The 19,293-nt window shown below is 42.6% G+C and overlaps 1 protein-coding gene across 2 annotated transcripts in view; it reads left to right on the top strand.

Annotated features, from left to right (window-relative positions):
• The window catches only part of ahcyl2b (adenosylhomocysteinase like 2b), a 60,411-nt gene extending 45,690 nt beyond the window's left edge, over nt 1-14,721 (top strand). The window contains exons 10-17 of one of the 2 annotated variants that reach the window (XM_085376523.1): nt 669-757; nt 840-910; nt 1,710-1,804; nt 3,275-3,373; nt 5,206-5,274; nt 5,371-5,449; nt 6,246-6,366; nt 14,605-14,721. In XM_085376523.1, coding sequence (XP_085232649.1) covers nt 669-757; nt 840-910; nt 1,710-1,804; nt 3,275-3,373; nt 5,206-5,274; nt 5,371-5,449; nt 6,246-6,366; nt 14,605-14,611 — 630 coding nt within the window. In that variant the 3' untranslated portion in view covers nt 14,612-14,721. Of the gene's footprint in view, nt 1-668; nt 758-839; nt 911-1,709; nt 1,805-3,274; nt 3,374-5,205; nt 5,275-5,370; nt 5,450-6,245; nt 7,003-14,604 lie in introns of those variants that run through there. The other variant, XM_085376524.1, reaches the window with a different exon arrangement.
• Nucleotides 14,722-19,293: the final 4,572 nt, after the last annotated feature.

Raw genomic sequence — 19,293 nt, 5'->3', positions numbered from 1 at the left:
TTTGCTTTGGGTTTAAATTAAAACCTAACGGGGCTAATGTGTCAGTGTACAGTAGGAGGTCTTTTCTTTGAACCCAAGTGCTTAACTTACTGAGACACGATTGAATGAATTCTAAGTGCGCCTTGTGGTCAACGCTGTGTACCATAGTTGCTATTAAACTGGAACACGCTTCAAAACATAGCCCTTAGTTTTGACCTTTTTGTGTGTAACAGAGGACTTCGAGTAAAATTAAAATGTATGAGGTTTTAAAATGGTAAAAAGATTACTTCAAATTACTCCTATGTTAGTGCTTTGTCGTGGCGTAAGTAATCTGTCCTCTTCAGAGGATTTGGGGTCAAATTGTGGCCTGCATACTGACAAATGCAACCCAGTCAAGTAGGACGTACTGGTATTTATTTAATATAATATATTACTACTGAGTCACACTAAATGGACAGCAGTGCTACAAAATAGGTGGTTTGATCCTTGTTGCTTCCACGTGGCTCCTATTGTGTGACTGGTTGATTAAGAAACACGTCGTTTTCAGTTCTTTTTCTAAATAGTGAAATAGTGTGCACACTTAACACACTACATTCACTCAAACAGAAGCATCATGGACAGTTTCTGCATGTGATATGGGTTTATGTCCTTTGTGTTAACTCCATTTGTACTTTTTTTTCTCTCCTCAGGTTGGAAAAGGCTGCTGCGCTGCCCTCAAAGCAATGGGCTCCATCGTCTACGTCACAGAGATCGACCCCATCTGTGCCTTGCAGGCCTGGTGAGACTTCTTCAGCTCTTGTTCTTCCTTTGTTGCCGTTGATGCTGCATTCATCTTACACACTTTCTTTAACCAACCGTAGCATGGACGGCTTCAGGCTGGTGAAACTCACCGAAGTCATCAGACAAGTGGATATCGTCATTACCTGCACAGGTTGGTTCAGCCGCTGTCCTTATCTGACAAGAAGAAACACAATGCAAAGAGAAATCCAGCTTAGATGTTGCATGTTAGGAGGATACAAAACATAAAGCAGACCCTGGTATCTTTTCATTCAGGGTGCCTAAACGGATAATAAGTCCTTGTAATCAGTCTGCAGCAGCTACTAATAAAGTTCTTAACTCAGCAGCCAGCAAGTTGAGCGCTTGAAGCAGAGAATTACTCGCCCTCTCAGCTTCATTAGTCGGTGCTGCTGGCAGGCGAGCTGCAGAGGTCTGTCCTTAGGTGGAAATGGCAAAGATAACAGCAAAGATAATAAAAGGATTTGTGGCCTCAAAGTTCAAGAGTGTTGTGAAATAAAAGAAACAAATATATTAAAACACGCTGTCATAACTCTTATCTCACACATACACACAGCAGTCTCTTTGTTTGGTTTTTATTCACCTCTATCACGTCTGTTTTTTATTGCTTAGTAAAAGATTTTAGCTTGTTTTGATCTAAATAGATAAATACAAAACCATTTAAAATGCTCTATGTAGACAGGTGAGACTCTAAACTAAATTACATTCCCTAATTAACTTTGTTCAAGTCGTGCGATAAGTAATTAAATCATGAGCGATAAGGGCAATCCTCCTTCTTTTCCCCCCAGTACATAGATTTCAGAAAACCTGTTCAGTCCCTTTACAGCGTCGTATTTGATTAAAACCTCACGTACAGCCGAGCCTCTTTCCTTCCTCTGGAGATTTTTGCTTCCTCAACGTTTCTCTCTGTTCTTTGTGTCCTCTCCCCTCATCAGGCAATAAGAACGTTGTGGTGAGAGAGAACCTCGACCGCATGAAGAACGGCTGCATCGTCTGCAACATGGGACATTCCAACACTGAGATCGATGTGGTCAGTTGCCAGTTTGCACGAGGTCTAAATTGTAGTCATCTCATCAGATTTAGGCGTGTTAAAACACTGCCACTAGTTATCATTTTGGAAGACTGAACTACTCGATCGAGACTGTAAAAGATTTCTGCTCCCCTGTTAAATGTCCTCACGTCTGTAAAGCTTGACCTGGGGCAGTGATTGCTCATTGTTGTCATGGTAGCAGTCGACGTAGACTTGAGTAAGTGTGGCGTCAGTAAAAGGTCTGATCTATAACCTGCTGTTACACTCAGAAATAAACAAGACTGACAGATGGATAGTTAGTTTCCTAGAAAAACAGGAAAAATATGGAGCTGCCACTAGCCTTTCTTTGGTTACGTAATGCAAAAACTAGCAGACCTTTACAAGCTTTCAAACCATAAAGATTGTTAAGCTTTTATCCAGGGCAGCCATGAATCTTTGTCTTTGAAATACACATTTACCAATAAAAAAACCCCATAAAAATAAATCATTAAGTATCACCAGTCACATGCATGCAAGAACTTGCACCACACAGTGTAACTATCTTTGACCCATGTACACAATGAAATCAACCTGTGCAGCTGCATGTTTAAGATATTTGCTTCAGTACAAAAGGCTGTACCAGCAGAACACTTCAGAAAGACGCTTAATCATCTTCATATACAGAGATGAGCGGTTTAGGCTAATGTTAACAACAAATAGTGGATGGATGTCACATGTGCAGCTTTCTTTTTTACTTCCTTAATGTTCCAATGATGCTTTAAGCCTGTTTCAAGTGTGTAGCAGCAAAACGAGATTAATTTGTTGCCTTAACCTTAAGTTATTATAAGTTTCCCTGTTGTTTACGGAATCTTTTCAGGTCATTCATTTAGAGTTTACACTACACTTGTGGAAATTGTGAAGATAAAAATCAAGAGGCTAGCCAGTCTGTGCGATAAGTCTGCTGGAATGGAAAGATAAGTTTAATGAGAGATGACTGGACGTGGCGTTAACAAGAAACTTTTATTTCCTTTTTTCATTTTGACTTATTGTTCATTTCAACCAGTTAACACAAAAATCATATTTTCATATTTATTATGGGTGTGCTTTAAACATTCCAATCTACACCTCATATAAAATGATAATAAAGGTCTCAAAATGTCTTGTGAAACTTTTGTACTTGCAGACACCGGATGCACACTTTACCACTACTGTTAGTACCTTTTTCAGTCTGTAACAGGCTAATAAAGCTTTCTGGTCATTAAAGATTGTACAGAAGTGTTTAGAAATTGGAACAAAGGGCAACATGAGGATGTTTCAAAATCAGTAATAACAATGGGTGATGGACAAAGGAAATGGTTCATATGAAAGGAAGCTCTGAGTCACTCCAGTCCTGGAAATGAAGCGTGCTCAGTCAACATATGACTCGTGATGAGATGTCATAGAGCAAACAGCCAAATGCAAATAACCGATGATGTCGTTTCTTCCTTATAGGCAAGTCTGCGGACTCCTGAACTCACCTGGGAGAGAGTGCGCTCTCAGGTGGACCACGTAATCTGGCCTGATGGAAAGAGGATAGTCCTGCTGGCAGAGGTAAACACACCCAGCCACGCGTCTTCCTTCTAATCCTGGTGTCTAATTGGCATCAGTTCAGTCCGGGGTACAACAACAGGCAACTAGACATTTTTGGTGTGATGATGTTGATAATATGTCCATATTTAAATAAATGGTTGCCATAAAGTGATTCATGGTGCTGCGATACAAAAACAGAATGTAAAATCCTAGAAGAAAACTTTTACTTTATTTAGAGAGCTGGATATTCCACTTTTCATTCTTTCATTCTCTTAAGCACCTCTTTGTGTAACTGGAAGTCAGGAGTACTTTTGTAAGACAGAGAACCCCTAGCTAGTGCTGTTCTGCATTACTTTGTATGTAGACTGTAACTGGCAGGCAAACAGCCACTCAAACAGAGCAGTACATAATGCATTAATGTTAGCAGGCAAAATAATCGAATAACGTGTCCAAATTTATGCCTAAAACACCAAGTTGTCTGTGTTCAGACAGCAGAACCTTGTGAATGCTTTCTTCTGCGTTGATACCACAAATATCCCCGTATGGTTTGTCATCAGAGTCACAAACTGTATTGGGTTTATGGCCATTTAAAGAGCACTTTGTAAAATGGGCCCACTGCCATGACAATGTTTAAGAAAATAATTTTAAAGGATTAAATACAGTAGACGTTTACACAGACGATGTTTAACCACATCCGTTAAATTATCTTCAAGTTCGACTGCTTTCAGGGCGTATTCTTGCTTTTAGGCGAGTTTATTCATCCTATTTTCTCCTCTGATTTAATCACTTTGGAAACCTCTTTGGCAGAGTTATCCTCTCATATTTAATAATTGGTTGATTAATCATCATTTAAAATATTCTTTTGTAATGTAGTGCAAGTTGTTATGGAATAAACACATAAACAGGACACTTACCCTGCAAACTTTTTTGCAACTTTACTTGCAGTAATATGCACACACTCACCCCCTGATCATGAATATTTTAGGATAAGATGAGGTGTGTGTGCGTATGTGACAGAATGAGAGCAGTCCAACAGGGCCAGACAGGCAAACTGCCAGCCTGTCAATGCCTGCCTCTCTGAGGCTGTTTGATCTGCAGAAGTTTTAACCACATCAGTAGATTTGCGCCTCCATCCTCACCTCACCTGCCTCCAGATCACTCTGTTCTGATCCTTAAAATAGAGCAGTGCTCCAAAAATGCCATTCAGTTTAAATATACAAAACAACATCTGATCCTTTAGTATAGCTAACATTTGGATGTTTAAAGTTTATTTAAATTGTGGCTCTGTCCAAAAAAAGGAAGTTATTTTTTTGTTCCCTTTTTGTGTCCCAGTGTAATAATGCACACTCAGGCATTTATGTCATATTTATGAGCATTATTAAGCTGTAAGATGGTTCACAGACAGCTGCTTTATCATGTGAAAATGCACACAGCACTAGCGAGCAGCGTGTGTGTGAACTTCAGTGTGTACAGCAAATTAAACCCCTGTGTGGAGTTTCTGTTCTGCTTTCATCATCCAGCAACAACAGTTGAACGGCAGTCTGTTCCCCTCTCTTCGTGTAGCTTTTCAGTTTCAGAGGGATGGCCACTCGGTGCATAGTTAGCAACATCTGTCTTCATCAGTAAGCTAATGCACAGCAGTTTCATTCATTAACAGGACTGACTGCAGCGTTACACAGCTGATACACAGTCGATTTGTTGAGGGACACCGAGATCTGAGTTTATTGATTCCTTTTCATGATGCCGCCCAAAAGGTACATTTTTACACAAAGGCGCGAGCCTGTATGTGTATTTTTGACTTGTACTCTAACCTTGTGTTGTTGTTTTTGTTTTGTTTTTTCCCTCCTGTCCAGGGTCGTCTGCTGAACCTCAGCTGTTCCACTGTGCCCACTTTCGTTCTCTCAATCACTGCCACCACTCAGGTAAAGCTGTGGATCAATTTGTCTCATTTATATTGTCGCATATGTTTGGCTTGTTACACTTTGCATTGCTGCATTTGTGTGTGTGGATCTGTCCAGGCACTGGCACTGATAGAGCTCTACAATGCCCCTGAAGGACGGTACAAACAGGATGTTTACCTGCTGCCCAAGAAGATGGGTAAGAGTACCATCATTTCTGGATGTGTTAAAGTAGTGGATGTTTGTATTAAACATTTCAAATAACGACTTCGGCATTCAAGTAATTTCAGTCAGGCTCTTAGGTTTTAGGCAAAAGCTCCACCAACTTGTTGTTCAAACCTTCTGTCTTCAAGGGGATGATGAAGATGAACTGCAGGGCTGTGCCTAACCCCAGTGTGAGATAAATACGAATTATTTTGGACTTTATCATAGTAGTTTTTTATGATTTAGAGTCCACTTTGATATCAGAACACATAAAAACCTCTTGTGTAACAAATACCATCTACGTGGATGTACAGGATGTGATTACAGCATGTTAGAAGCCCTGCAGACAGACTACATTTATCTCTGCAGACAGACTCATCTGTTCAGTCCAGAGTCGTCTCCCCGGATAGCAAATCACTCACAGCAGAGTGAATCCTGTGTATCTGTAGACACATGTGTGCATGTCTGCCGCTTGTCACATCTCTGAGCCGTCTCTCAGAGGCTGAGAGCAGAGCGCACATATCGTAAAGAGAAAAACAAGGAGAAGAATGTAGGTCGGTCTGTAAGCAACTGCCACTGTTATCACAACACACACTGACACAGAGGTGGGAGAGGGCCGGGTTCGGATAAGGAAGAGAAGAATGCGGTCAGAGAAAGGGAAAAAGGAAGACGGTTATCACTGCAGAAGAAAACAGCTGGGAAATCCTGCTACTTCCTGTTCTCATTTAAATGATTAATCAAACATGGACGCCTGGTGAATGTAAGCACGTTCTCTCGCTCTTGCCCTTCAGATGAGTATGTGGCCAGCCTGCATCTCCCAACATTTGATGCGCATCTTACAGAGCTGAGCGACGAGCAGGCCAAGTACCTGGGCTTAAACAAGAACGGGCCCTTTAAGCCAAATTACTATAGGTAAGCAAACACCTCAGCGCACTTGCACTGTTTTGAGTGGCTGACATATAATCCCGTAATTCAAATAATGATCCCATGTGTATGTACTTATTAAATTGACATAGTGTACCACACCCTCTTATTAAAGCTAAATCCTTTCAAAGACCCTGTTGAATACTGGTGGGTTTAGCTTTCTAATCAGCCTTTTCACCAAGCGACTTTAGGTCTGAATGTTAATGAGCTACAGCAGCCACCAGGTATCGCACCACTATAGCCATGCTTTGTTTTGAGCAAGAGGTTGGTTATCTTGGGAGATTAATACATGCAGGTGTTTTGTCTACCAGCTCCATATAGACTCAGAACCTAAACTTCTGTGTCGCGCTTACTGTTCAGGTCATGGTCCATTTCAACGTAAACACAAATTTGCAAGTAAAGAGCAGCGTCGCTGGACTGATGCTGTGCAGTAGTGATGTGTGATACGGTATCCGCCCAATGCGACTAAAATGCAGAGCCAGTATTCCTGATACAAAGTAAAGATACTGGTATTTTTGACTTATAATGGGATCTTATGTTGAGGATAGCTGTGTGACATTAATAAGAGATGAATCATCATCATGACTGAAACATTTTGTTCACTGGATCTGTCTGAAGGCATTTCTTCCTCCTCATTGTTTCTTTTGCTGCTCATTCCAGGAAGAAGCTGTTTCTGTTTTGTGATCTTTCATGTATTCAAATAAGTTGGTGGTGTTGCCAAAGTAGAGAATTTCCCTTCAACACGCATCACTGCTTGCAGTGTTTTCATTTACCGCCTACTAAATACAGCAGAGTAGGGAGGAGGGGGCGGAGCCAAGTGTGTTTGTATGGAGTGCATTGGGCTTATAGGAGACAAACAAAAGCATCACTCCTATCCTGGTAGTATTAGCCACTGCTAATACCAGCATTGCTGTGGACGCTATCACAATTTCAGTCGATCCCCCCAAACCCTAACAAGTAGGGCATGGCTAAACTGAAAGAGGAAAATTTAAAGTTGATCTGGATCCGTAATTGAATCCAGGATTATCTAGAAGGAATCTTTACCGTTGAAGGATAAAGTGGCATTTTGCATTTCCTCCCAAGATCAAACCGGAGAGCTTTTGTTTGTTAGGCAAATGTGCAAATTTCAACACTCACATCCCGTCACATCTTCACAAATGTATATCAAATTAAAAGAAGACAAAAAATATGGAGACGTCATTTTAAAGTTTTGAGGATAATAATCCAGATCAAGGGGTTCGATAAATGTAGTTTTGGTGCATGGATGCAGTCTCAGGCTGCTGTGGATGGACATTTGTTAAACCATTAGGTGAGGCCATGGTTACAGCAATGCCTGTCTGTCAGCCTGAAGGAGCTGCTTCACTCGACTCTCCTCGTCTGTGCAGAACTGTAATGAAAAGCATCAGATTAACAACAAAGTTTGGTTTTTAGATATATTTGGGTATATATTATCATTTAAATTTGCATTTGGTTTATCCAAAATGATTTTGATTTCTTCCTTTGACACCTGTACATCAGTTTAACCTGCTTGTTTCCGCCACAGTCAGTTCAGTTGCTCCGACAGCTGCTGTTTTGAAGGGAGGAAGGTTCAGGGCTGAAGCAATCAGCTTCATGGGCTCATCTGGTTAGAATAAGAAAAGCAGCCATCTAATGCAGAATTATTTTCAGGGTACTCCTTTTATTCTCAAATAAATAAGGCAAAAAAGGAAGGAAACAAAGACACACATGGACTGCCAATGCTGAAAGAAAACAGAGATTCAAGTTACTCATTACCTTAACATTACATAAAATAAAAACCCAAACAGAACCTCACCTCAGCTGCCGCCCCGTGTGGAAGTGAGGAAAGAGTGAGCCAAAAGTGAATGCAGTCCTTATGTACTGTGTGACATATAATGTGTGACAGGTGAGTGCAATCAAGGACAAGCACCACACCCAATCAAAGGTGAGAGAACTAAACAAGGTGCATCTGGTGAAGTGAGTGGGTGTGCTGGGATGTGCTAAAAGGTGGGTCTCTACAACAGCCGCCCCCATATGTCTAGTGAGAAATATGTTGATATGATCAGGATCAGTCTTCTTCAGGAAGCGAGGGCAGGGGGATCAGACAGGAGACAGGGCGGATATAGGTTTTATCCTGTACTAAGACCTCCACAGTTCTGATGTGGTCATCTGGGCTTTTCAGCAAGCGCGTCACTCTTCCTACAGGCCAAAGGGCTCGTGGAAGGTGTGAATCCATAATCATGACGACAGAGTTCAATGTGAGATCTGGTTTTTCCTTCTGCCATTTGGGTCTTCTTTGGAGGGATGGTAGATAGTCTCTTATGAAGTGTCGCCAGAAGTGATCTGCCAATATTTGTGCATGTCGCCATCGTCGTCGGCCTAGGAGGTCAGAATCAGAATAGGATACCAGGGGGAGTGATGAATCATGTCGGCCCATAAGGAGAAGGTTTGGGGTTACGGGGTCAATGTCCGCAATGTCTGAGGATACATAGCCTAGGGGTTTTGAGTTAAGAATGCCTTCAATCTCAATTAGGACTGTTCTTAAGACCTCTTCAGTGACCATCTGTGCACCAATGGTTCTCTTCAGAGCATTCTTCACAGAACGTATCTCCCTCTCCCAGGCTCCACCGAAATGGGGTGCATGCGGGGGATTGAATTTGAAATGGATTCTTTTAGTCATCAGGACCGGCTGTAGAGTCGGAGCAAGGTTGTTAAAAGCTGCCCGTAGTTCCTTATCTCCTCCTTTGAAGTTAGTTCCTTGATCACATATAATTTCCAGGGGTGTTCCTCGTCGAGAAATGAATCGTTGGAGGGCCATGAGGAAGGAGTCTGTATCCATACTGTTTAGGAGGTCAAGATGTATACACCGAGTGGTGAGACATTTGAATATTATTCCCCACCTTTTCTCCGATCTGCGGCCTGTCTTGACCTTGTATGGTCCAAAGCAGTCTATTCCTGTGGAGTAGAAAGGTGGTTTGAATAACCTAAGACGAGCAGCAGGCAAGTCTGACATTTTTGGAATGATGGGCTGTGCTCTCCATTTCTGACATGCGACGCAGCTATACCGATGCCGGCGTACGGCTTCCCTTCCTCTGAGAATCCAGAATTTCCGACGTAGTTCAGCAAAAAGTCTTTCTGAACCAGCATGATGCAGTTTGTCATCATAATTTTGTATGATCAGTTTGGTCACTGGATGAGCAGGATCAAGTACTATTGGGTGAATGACATTCAATTCCAAGTCTGGGCTTTGCCGTAGTCGGCCTCCTACATGGATAAGTCCAGAATTCCTGCACAACACTGGTGACAAACACAATAGACGGCTGTCAGATGAGAGGGGTTTGTCTGACTGTAAACGGGCCAAATCTTCACCGAAACTGTCCAGTTGTGCCTGACGAAGGATTTCTTGTTCTGCTGTTTGATAATCAGCTGCAGAAGGAATGTTACCCTTTTGGTTGGAGAGTGAATGAGCCGTGAAATCCAATAGCTCTTGATACGTTCTGAAGCTGGGTGTGTATGTATGGGAGGGTATACTGACAATACCAAAAAAGTAGGATTTCTTTAACTCAGTCTGATCATCATCAGGATGGAGATCTGTAACTGTGGGCCAGTTATTTGGAGGTTCATGCAGAAACGAGGGACCCTCAGTCCACCTGTTTGGGCTAAGGAACTCTTTCAGGGATTTACCTCTCGTAACATCATCAGCAGGATTTGTGGCTGAATTGATGTATCTCCAGTCTTGACTGTTTGTGAGGTTTTGAATTTCTGAGACTCTGGCTCCTACGAATACCTTGAAACGGCAGGAATCTGACTGAAGCCAGTGAAGTACAGTTGTCGAGTCAGACCAAAGGGTGGTAGTCCTGACTGGTAAGGTGAGTTCTGTTTGTATGAGCTCACAGAGGCGTGCGCCTAGTAGGGCTGCGCATAGCTCCAGTCTGGGTATTGTTAAATGCCGTTTAGGAGCAACACGTGAGCGAGCTAACAAGAAACTCAGTTCTACATGGCCTTCAAGATCATCTGATCTCAAATATGCGACAGCACCATATGCTCGCTCTGAAGCGTCACAGAAGATATGAATGTCTCGAACTGTGGTAGAAACATCCATTTCCTTAGAAGTATAGCAACGTGGGATGGCAATTTGTGGGAGATAACAAAGTTCTTCTTCCCAGGACTTCCATGCCTCTAAGAGGTCGTGTGGAAGGGAAGGGTCGTCCCAATCTCTCTCTTTTCTCCATAGCTCTTGCACCAAGGTTTTGGCGCGTGTTGTGAATGGGAGTAAGTAGCCTAATGGGTCATACAGACGAGCAAGTACTGCATAGATACGACGCATTGTGGTGGGGTGTGAGGCTAGAGTTCTGTATTTATAGGCAAACAAATCAGTCTCACAATTCCACAATAATCCTAATGTGCGTTCATGTGGGCCAGATGGCTTGTCTTCAGTCAGGCAAAGTTAATTACTTGTCGTTCTTACCTCAGATGGTAGATGGCTAATCACAACAGGATTATTGCTGGCCCACTGGCGAAGGTCGAAGCCTCCTTCTGATAGATGGTTTCTTAATTTGTCTAGGAGTGTTCGAGCTAACTCTGCTGATGGAAAACTCTGCAAGCAGTTATCAACATAGAAACACTGCATTACTGAAGACTGCACATCTTTGTCAGATTGATATTCCTTCACATGTTTCTGCAGTGCATAGATTGCACAACAAGGGCTGCAGGTCGTACCAAAGGGGAGTACCTGCCACTCATACACTGAAGGGGGAGCTGCTTTGTTCATGTCACGCCACAGGAATCGGAGGAGTGGTTTATCAGGAGGCAGAAGACGGACTTGGTGAAACATGCCTTTGATGTCGCCACTTATTGCTACTGAATGTTGCCTAAAACGCAACAAAACACCAAGAAGTGTTGGGCCTAGGATTGGTCCTGGCAATAGGTACTTATTGAGACACTGACCTTGAAATGTGAAAGAGCAGTCAAAGACTATGCGATCTTTATTGTTGTGACTTGTCATATGATGAGGGATATACCAGGTTTCTTTGCTATTGTGCATCTCCTCTGGGCTTAGTTTGACTATATAGCCTGCTTGCTCCAATTTCAAAATCTGATCCTTGTAAGACATGGCTTTGCCAGGATCTTTAGCTAACCGAGCCTCAGTGTTGCGGAGTCTAGACATGACTACATTTGGAGGGACATTCAAAGGAGGAAAGTTTGCCATCCGAAGAAGAGGAGTGGCGTAGCGATTAACACCATTGATCTCAACCCTTTTTGTGGCCTGTTCAAGGAGTTCCAGTGCCAGTTGATCTTGCTTTGATCGGATCACAGATTTCTCACTGTATTCAGGTAAAGTGTCTAGTTGCCATAGCTTCTCAACATGATAACGCAGTACATCTGCAGATGAACTGAGAGATGTGAACAAACACTGCACATGCTCTGTACTGCTCTGGGGCTGAAAATCTGATCGGACCTTGAAGTGTCCATCCTAATTGGGTTTTAACTCCTGCAGGAGACCCATATGGTCCCTGTCTCAATGGAGCAGTAGGCGTGATGAGGTGAGTATGATCTGAGCCTATGAGCAGGAGTGGCGCTGCTTTATTAATAATGGGTAATGGGATACCTTGAAGATGCTTGTATCTCCGTTGGAGAGATGATACAGGGTAGGTGTGGTCTGAAAGTGCTAGGTGATTTGCAGTGAAGGCATTAGTAATTGTGTAGGTTTTCTCTGGGTGTGCGATGGGTGAGATTTTGAAACTTACGGAAGAACCATGAATAGTTTCAACTTCTTGACGGACCGTTCTAAGTGATAATCTCTCTGCTTCCCCAGTTAGGTTGAGATGCTGTGCAGCTGATGTCAGAAGAATGGTACGCTGGGAGCCATCGTCAAGTACTGCATATGTTTCAAGGGTTCTTTTGCCATTTCGCAGGAGCACTTTCACGACCTTTAAAAGGACACTAGGACAATCACTAGGTCTATCAAAGTATAGCGTCCTCACTACAGGATGAGTGTCAGTTTTAGACCTCTTATTTACATCGCATAGGATCTGGAGATGTAGTCCCATACAGGTGGCACATGCTTTCTTCAGGTCACACTTTGCGGCCTGATGATTCCTAGCACAACGCCAACACCGTTTGTTTACTTTTATCCAGTTTGTTTTCTCATCCTTTGTCTTCTGAATAAACCCAGGACACTTACTAATGTGATGTTCTGGTGAGCAGCAATATGCACATGTAGCCTTAGTTGTCATGATCGGCTGTGTTGCATGTACAGAATCATCAGATGTATTTGCTTCATGTAATATTGTTGTAAGTGGAGAAGCGTACTTACGGGCAGGTCGTGTCTGGTTGAAGGATGGAACAGGACTGGCCTTCTTTGGTTGACACCTGCATTCCATTTGCAACCAGGATGAGAACAAAGGCAAGGTATACGTCATTTCTCCCTGTTCCCTGTAAACATGCCGTTTGAAGCGACTGAAATGCTCTGCAGGCAACTTCACTAACAAGCGATCGACATGGGAGCCACAGTCTAGTTCTGCACGTCCTTGTTCTCCCATAGTGCTAAGCAACCCAACTAAAGCCTGTACTCGAAGAGCAAAATTATCAAGGCTCTGACCATCACCTGCTCTGATAGGAGGCAGTTCCAGTATATTCTTTAGCTCTTTCAATGCCAGCTGTCTTGGTTGCCCATAACGCTCATCAAGGGCTTTGATGGCTTGAGTGTATGGGTCAGGAGCGTAGGAAAAGGCAAGAGCTAATCGTTTAGCTTGGTCTACTTTGAGGTGATCAAGAAGGACATGATATTTGAAGTGCTCTGTCTCATGAGGATCAAGAAGGTTTGTAAGGGCCATCCGTATCATCCTGTATTGCATTTCGTCTTCTCTACTAAGGTCTGGAAATGAAGGACCTTCAAGCTTATATACATGTGTTCTCGTGCTAGAGGAGTGACCCGAGCTAGCAGTACCAGATATCAAAGGTTTCTGTTCATATGAGGTATTGGATGTAGCTGGTTGCTGCTCTAGAGGAGGGCAATGCTTGTGGTCAGATATGCGAATGAGAGGTTGAACAGGGTCTTCAGCTGAAGGAACAGCAGGTTGAACACATGAGATCTGGTCGGGATCCTGCCGTGATAAGGCCAGGAAATCAAAGGGAGTCTCATCTTCTGTAGCAAGGACTGGTCTAGGCAAACCAGTTGAAGGGATAGCAGCATCTAGTATTGTTGAATTAGGTAAAGGAGGGCTGGCAGCTGTAACTAAGCCAGACTGACGGCTAATCTGCGGGGGCTGGAAGGGTGATTGACAGGTAACTGTATCAATCACTGGGAGCTGCTCATGTTGTTGATGTGTTTGAGGACTGGCTCGTAAACTGCATACAGAAGCTTTGATTCCATCAGATGAGACTGTGCGAATTGAAGATCTGGAGCTACGAGAATGGGAAGGAGATGATTGAACCATAAATTGCTTAATCTCCCTCATGGTCGTTAGGAGTTCCCTCATGACCTCATCTTGGGTGGTGGGTAAAGGAACAAGGGATGTCTCTGGTGGTCTTTCTGACTCTCCGACAGGATCCTGCAGCCCATGTGTGTCTTTATCACTGTGCTGGCATTCAGTTTGGCTCTCTGTCTCACATGTAGCTCTTCTAGCTCCAGGGTACTGAACTTCATACTGTTGCAGGTAGGCAGGAGGTCTACTATCACGACTGGATCTTCTAAATGGCTGCTGTGTATCCATGATGCTAATACCTCTCTGGCTCGGAGGACCATGTTTTGAAGGGAGGAAGGTTCAGGGCTGAAGCAATCAGCTTCATGGGCTCATCCGGTTAGAATAAGAAAAGCAGCCATCTAATGCAGAATTATTTTCAGGGTACTCCTTTTATTCTCAAATAAATAAGGCAAAAAAGGAAGGAAACAAAGACACACATGGACTGCCAATGCTGAAAGAAAACAGAGATTCAAGTTACTCATTACCTTAACATTACATAAAATAAAAACCCAAACAGAACCTCACCTCAGCTGCCGCCCCGTGTGGAAGTGAGGAAAGAGTGAGCCAAAAGTGAATGCAGTCCTTATGTACTGTGTGACATATAATGTGTGACAGGTGAGTGCAATCAAGGACAAGCACCACACCCAATCAAAGGTGAGAGAACTAAACAAGGTGCATCTGGTGAAGTGAGTGGGTGTGCTGGGATGTGCTAAAAGGTGGGTCTCTACAACAGCTGCTAACATGTATGTTCTTTGTTTTTAAGGTATTAGCCAAGTGTTGTGGGAAGAAGAACTCCGTGAATCATACAGACTGGTAGCGGAGGACAGGAGGGAGGACACAACAGCCAATACACCTGCTTTATATGTAAGGGAGAAGGGGGCGGAGCTCTGAACGAGCCTGCAGGGTGGGGGTGGGGAGGGGCGTGGCTTTCCCTGCTTATGGCAGTCGTTTTATTTATCCCCCGCCTGATAACAGTAATAATAACAATAATAACATTAACTACACCTCGGAGCTGCTCCTGCCATTCACCTCGAGCTAGCTCCCAAACCCCGTCTCCCGCTCACTCGTCATTTCATCATTTCCACCCGGTCCTCTTCAGACGCTCATTTGTATGTCGAGTCGTATGTAAACCTCCATCCTCCCTTCCACGTTGCCAGATCTTTTATCGTTTATCTGTTAAATATGAAATTACTGAAGCTAAAGATATATACTATATTAAAAAAAAATCTTGATTTAAAAAAACAAAAAAACTGTGTGAATGAAGACCACCTTTGAAGATTTATCTTGTGTCGGACAATTTTTCCTGTCCCTTATTTTTGTCGTCTTTTCTTTTCTACTTGTGATTTTTTTTTCTTCTCTTTTTTTGTGTATTATTGGGGTGGGACGGGTGGGGCTAGACTGAGGGTTTAGGCGGGGGTCTCAGGGTCCAATCATATCGTTTTATTTGATTGCGAATTGTCTGTTTTTAAGTTGTTGTTTTTTTTAGTACGCTCTTATGTCACTACGGGTCACCCTGTAGTTTTTCTTTCTTCCTTTGTTTTTTAAAACGTGACTGGAGGGTGACCCCCGCCAGCCCCTCACCCAAACACCTGTCACTCAAACCCACAGTGAAACCATCTCATTCGCTGCTCTTCTTTCTCACCCGCTCTAGCGACGCCAGTGTTGAAGTAATGAAAAGTATTTTTATTTGGTCCTTCACTTAAACAAGAATACTGTAGTAAAAGCATGGCAGGCTTTTGGATCATCACGAGGGTATACTGTGTATTTAGATGTTTATAAAGAAAAGATTTTTCTATCTTTCGTTTATTTCCTCTCCTCTAATATCATTGCAGTATAATGTTCTAATGATGCGTGTAATAAATATACTCGAACTCTCGTTTTAAATACTGTGAGAAAATATTTACAGAAATACCAAACAGCAGCCACCCTGGTACGTAAAGGAGCAGCTCACCTCAAAAATCAAATGTAGTTAGTTAGTTAGTTTGTTTGTTTTCTTTCAAATGTAGGTTGTAGCTTTGTTTGGATCTGCCTTCTCTTGAACGTCATGGAACTAAAAAGCATTACCTTCTCTTCTAGTTCTTGGAGCATTAAAAAAAATCGATCTGAAACTAGGTAGCAGTATCACTTTCGCAAAATTATGCTCCGGCTATTCAAGATAAAGGAACAAAACTCCACCCAAATATTGTGAGCAGCTTCATGTAGGAACTGTTTCCTTCCTGCTGAATTACAACAACCCTCTCACTCATAACGCTTATTTTTGTGACAGGGTGTGAACACTAATGGGTGTCCCCCGTCCCCTGAGCTGTTTGTTTGGCTGATGTAGACAGAAGAAAGAAAATAGTTCCTACATGAAACCTCCAATAACAAGATGAGATTTTTACCCACACCCTGCTGGGCAGGCGGCGTAGACACCCAGGTTTGTGAATGTGATAACTCGAGAATGAAACGATGTATGATTTTTAACTTGATACCATAGTTGCATCTACTAGAAGGCCAACAGTATTTTTGAGTTACCGCTTTAAGCAAAACCCCACTTACGTCCATTATATTTAAGAGAAGGCAGACGCCTCTACAGCATACATCTCTATCTGTGCAGTGTACATTGTGGATAAAATAACACTAAATGCCAGGAAAATCTATTTAATAAATGACTGTGAGGTGAGCTGTCCCATTAAGCAGATTTCTTCTGTCAGGTCCTCAGTAAAACACATGGTGCTGTTAAGAATTACTGTATTTGCCATAATCAGATGACACAACTCTTTGGTACTCACAGATGAGTTGAGCTTACAAATGAAAGACGGCACGCACACGACATCTCTGACGTGCACTAGCCTTTCAGGTCCATTTCCGCCTTTTCTCCCACCCGGAAGGCGCTTTCTTTCTTTGTCTGTCTTTCTTATGGCTGTAATGAGCTGCACAGTCGCCATCCACTGCAGCTCGTCCCCAGCTGAGCTGACATTTGAAATTAGAAAAGCCCTGACAGTGATTTCACCTGAAGTGTACCCCGCTGCCACACCGGCTCTGCACCTGAACCGATCACAATCTCTTCTGGCGTGCTGCGAGACGCCGCCAGCTCTGCTTTCACACACTAGGATCAAACGCACACAGAGTGGCTCATTACCCAAGTCTGAAAGTTTACTGTATCGTACTAGATATGAAAGGTAACAGTAAAAGTTTTATTTTTTGAAAAGGTGGGAGTGGCACAAAAAAACTTTGTTTACCAGTTGAATAAGTATGCTTTTGCAGGTCAGTTTAATCAAGTAGTTCAGGATTTATTTTGAAGGGTTCCTGAGAGGGCTTGTACTACCTATTTGACAAGGTTTCACGCATCTGTTGAAATTTTGGTCAAATAAATAAATAAAACTGTTCCTTTTTTGTTTTAGGCAAAAATAAGAACAATATGGGAACCCTTTAGTCAAACTCCTATACTGAGTCCCTTTCATCCGTCTCTTCATGTTGTTGACTGCTTGTCTGTAGTACTTAAACCTTTTGTCTTAAGTCTTTTTTCTTCCTTTTGTGCGCGCGTGTGTGAACGAGCGTGATGACGACGACGACGGTGCACATCTAAATGTCTCTCTGTATTTGTAAGCATCCTGTTTTGTAGGCCATAGTTGCTTTGTTACCAGCTGCCTCAGGATCCTAGCCTGTGTGTTAGGGGTGGAGAAACCGTTTTGTTTTTCCGTCAGCGCTCTGCTGACCGGGTAGGCGGGGGAAGACACCAGCATCATAGATGTATATACATACTATATGCAGATATGACAACCTTTAAAAGTATAGGAAGGTAAAAGAAGAATTGACACCTGTATTTATTGTTGTAAATCCTCATACTGTTCAAACTGACAAAAATTCAACATGTTTTAAGTTGTCTAATAAAGAAAAAATAAACCCTATGTTTAAATATTGCAAGTGATAATGTTAGATGATGAGCAATAATGACAAAATTCTGTAATCTGAATGAATAAAAAAATGGGGAAAAAAAGTTATTCCTTTGTGTGCTGCTTTATTTCTGCTACATTTAATACACAGTCACCCAGTGTGTTCACATACAGAGGGTTTTTTTTATGTCGCAGCCTGTGTTGTGTCATCGTGGATTGGTTTCTAGTTGTATTTATGTGCCGTGGAAGAAGAAGACGCATGCAGCTGCTGAGGTCTGTCACAGCCACAGTGAGCTCATCTGAGCCAGCAGCAGTCAGACGGGGACATCTCTGACATCAGCTGAGCCGAGCTGGCTCTGAGCCTCTATTTATTCTAGAAACATTAGTCAAGTTTATGTGAGCAGATTACTTTAAATAGAATCGTATTGTATGTGTGTTACACTATAATCCAGTTACATTCTATTTCAGCTTGTTTCTTTTGAAGCATTTAAAATGAGGTTTGGTTTGGGTGCTACAACAGTAATGTGTAAGCTTAGTTTCTTATATGAAGTGTCACTGTGACAAATCTGCAGTGTTTAAGGTGGAGGGAGAGGGTGGCCTGAAGTGGGCACAGCAGTGGAGCCAGATGGGTTTTATCAAGGTCACCAGACTGCCACCATTAATTTCACAGGGGTGGCTCTGAAACGCACTGCTTCTTACTACACTGCATTCATGCCAGTGTAATACACAATGAGGACTCATTATTAACATTTATTTAACCAACTATTTCCCAACCAGAGAATAGACATCAGTAGTTGCCAACTGGTCTCTAGGTTTGTTCACTGGAGCCTTATTCACGTAACCCTACAGCAAACAACTTAATGTTACATCTGTCATGTGAATAGATCCACCACTGTTGTCTGCTGCCATCTTTTACATACAGTCTGTAGTCAGGCCTTTTGAAGCTGCCTTGACCCACCTTTAAGAGAAATTAACCCTGATGATACCATTGGAATAGTTTTTAGACCAAACCTGAGCTGTGGCCTGGAATTTATAACAGAAAATAGGAAACCTCGTCCTTGCAAAAACTGTCTGTAGGTACTTTGCAGTTTGTCTGCTACCATGAAACTAAACAGTTAATGTTTTTGATAAATCAAATTTGCCTTCCTAAAAAAAAATCGTCCATCAACTGAAATCACATAAAATTCTGAAAGTGAGTACTTGAGTTACATTTAGACTAGAGTTCTAGAGTTCCTCACATCACTGTGTTTTTGTAGCTCCTGTGTTGTGTCTGCTGATCTTGGCCTGCGATGGATTTAACCACCAGTAAATTACTATTTAACCTTGAACTCTCTCACCTCCCCCACTGCCCTAGGCCATGTGGCACAAGCCTGCTCTGAACTGTTCACTCCAATCATGTCATCTTAAGTGGTTTTTCCACAGTCAGGGGGCTGTGTGTGTTTCAGTCTGCAGGACAATCCCCTCACAGCCACACATCAATAATTCACAGGGGAAAGTGACAGGAGGTGAAATGACAAATGAAGATGCACACACGTGAAGTGATCTGCGACAGTGACATCACGGCTGACGGCAGACTG

Source organism: Diplotaxodon limnothrissa, linkage group LG17, assembly GCF_057381915.1.
Source record: "Diplotaxodon limnothrissa isolate DT_005_m linkage group LG17, D_limnothrissa_male_GT1.1, whole genome shotgun sequence".
Lineage (NCBI taxonomy): Eukaryota > Metazoa > Chordata > Actinopteri > Cichliformes > Cichlidae > Diplotaxodon > Diplotaxodon limnothrissa.
Note: the sequence above shows the minus strand (reverse complement) of the source record. Positions and strands in the feature narration are given on the sequence as shown.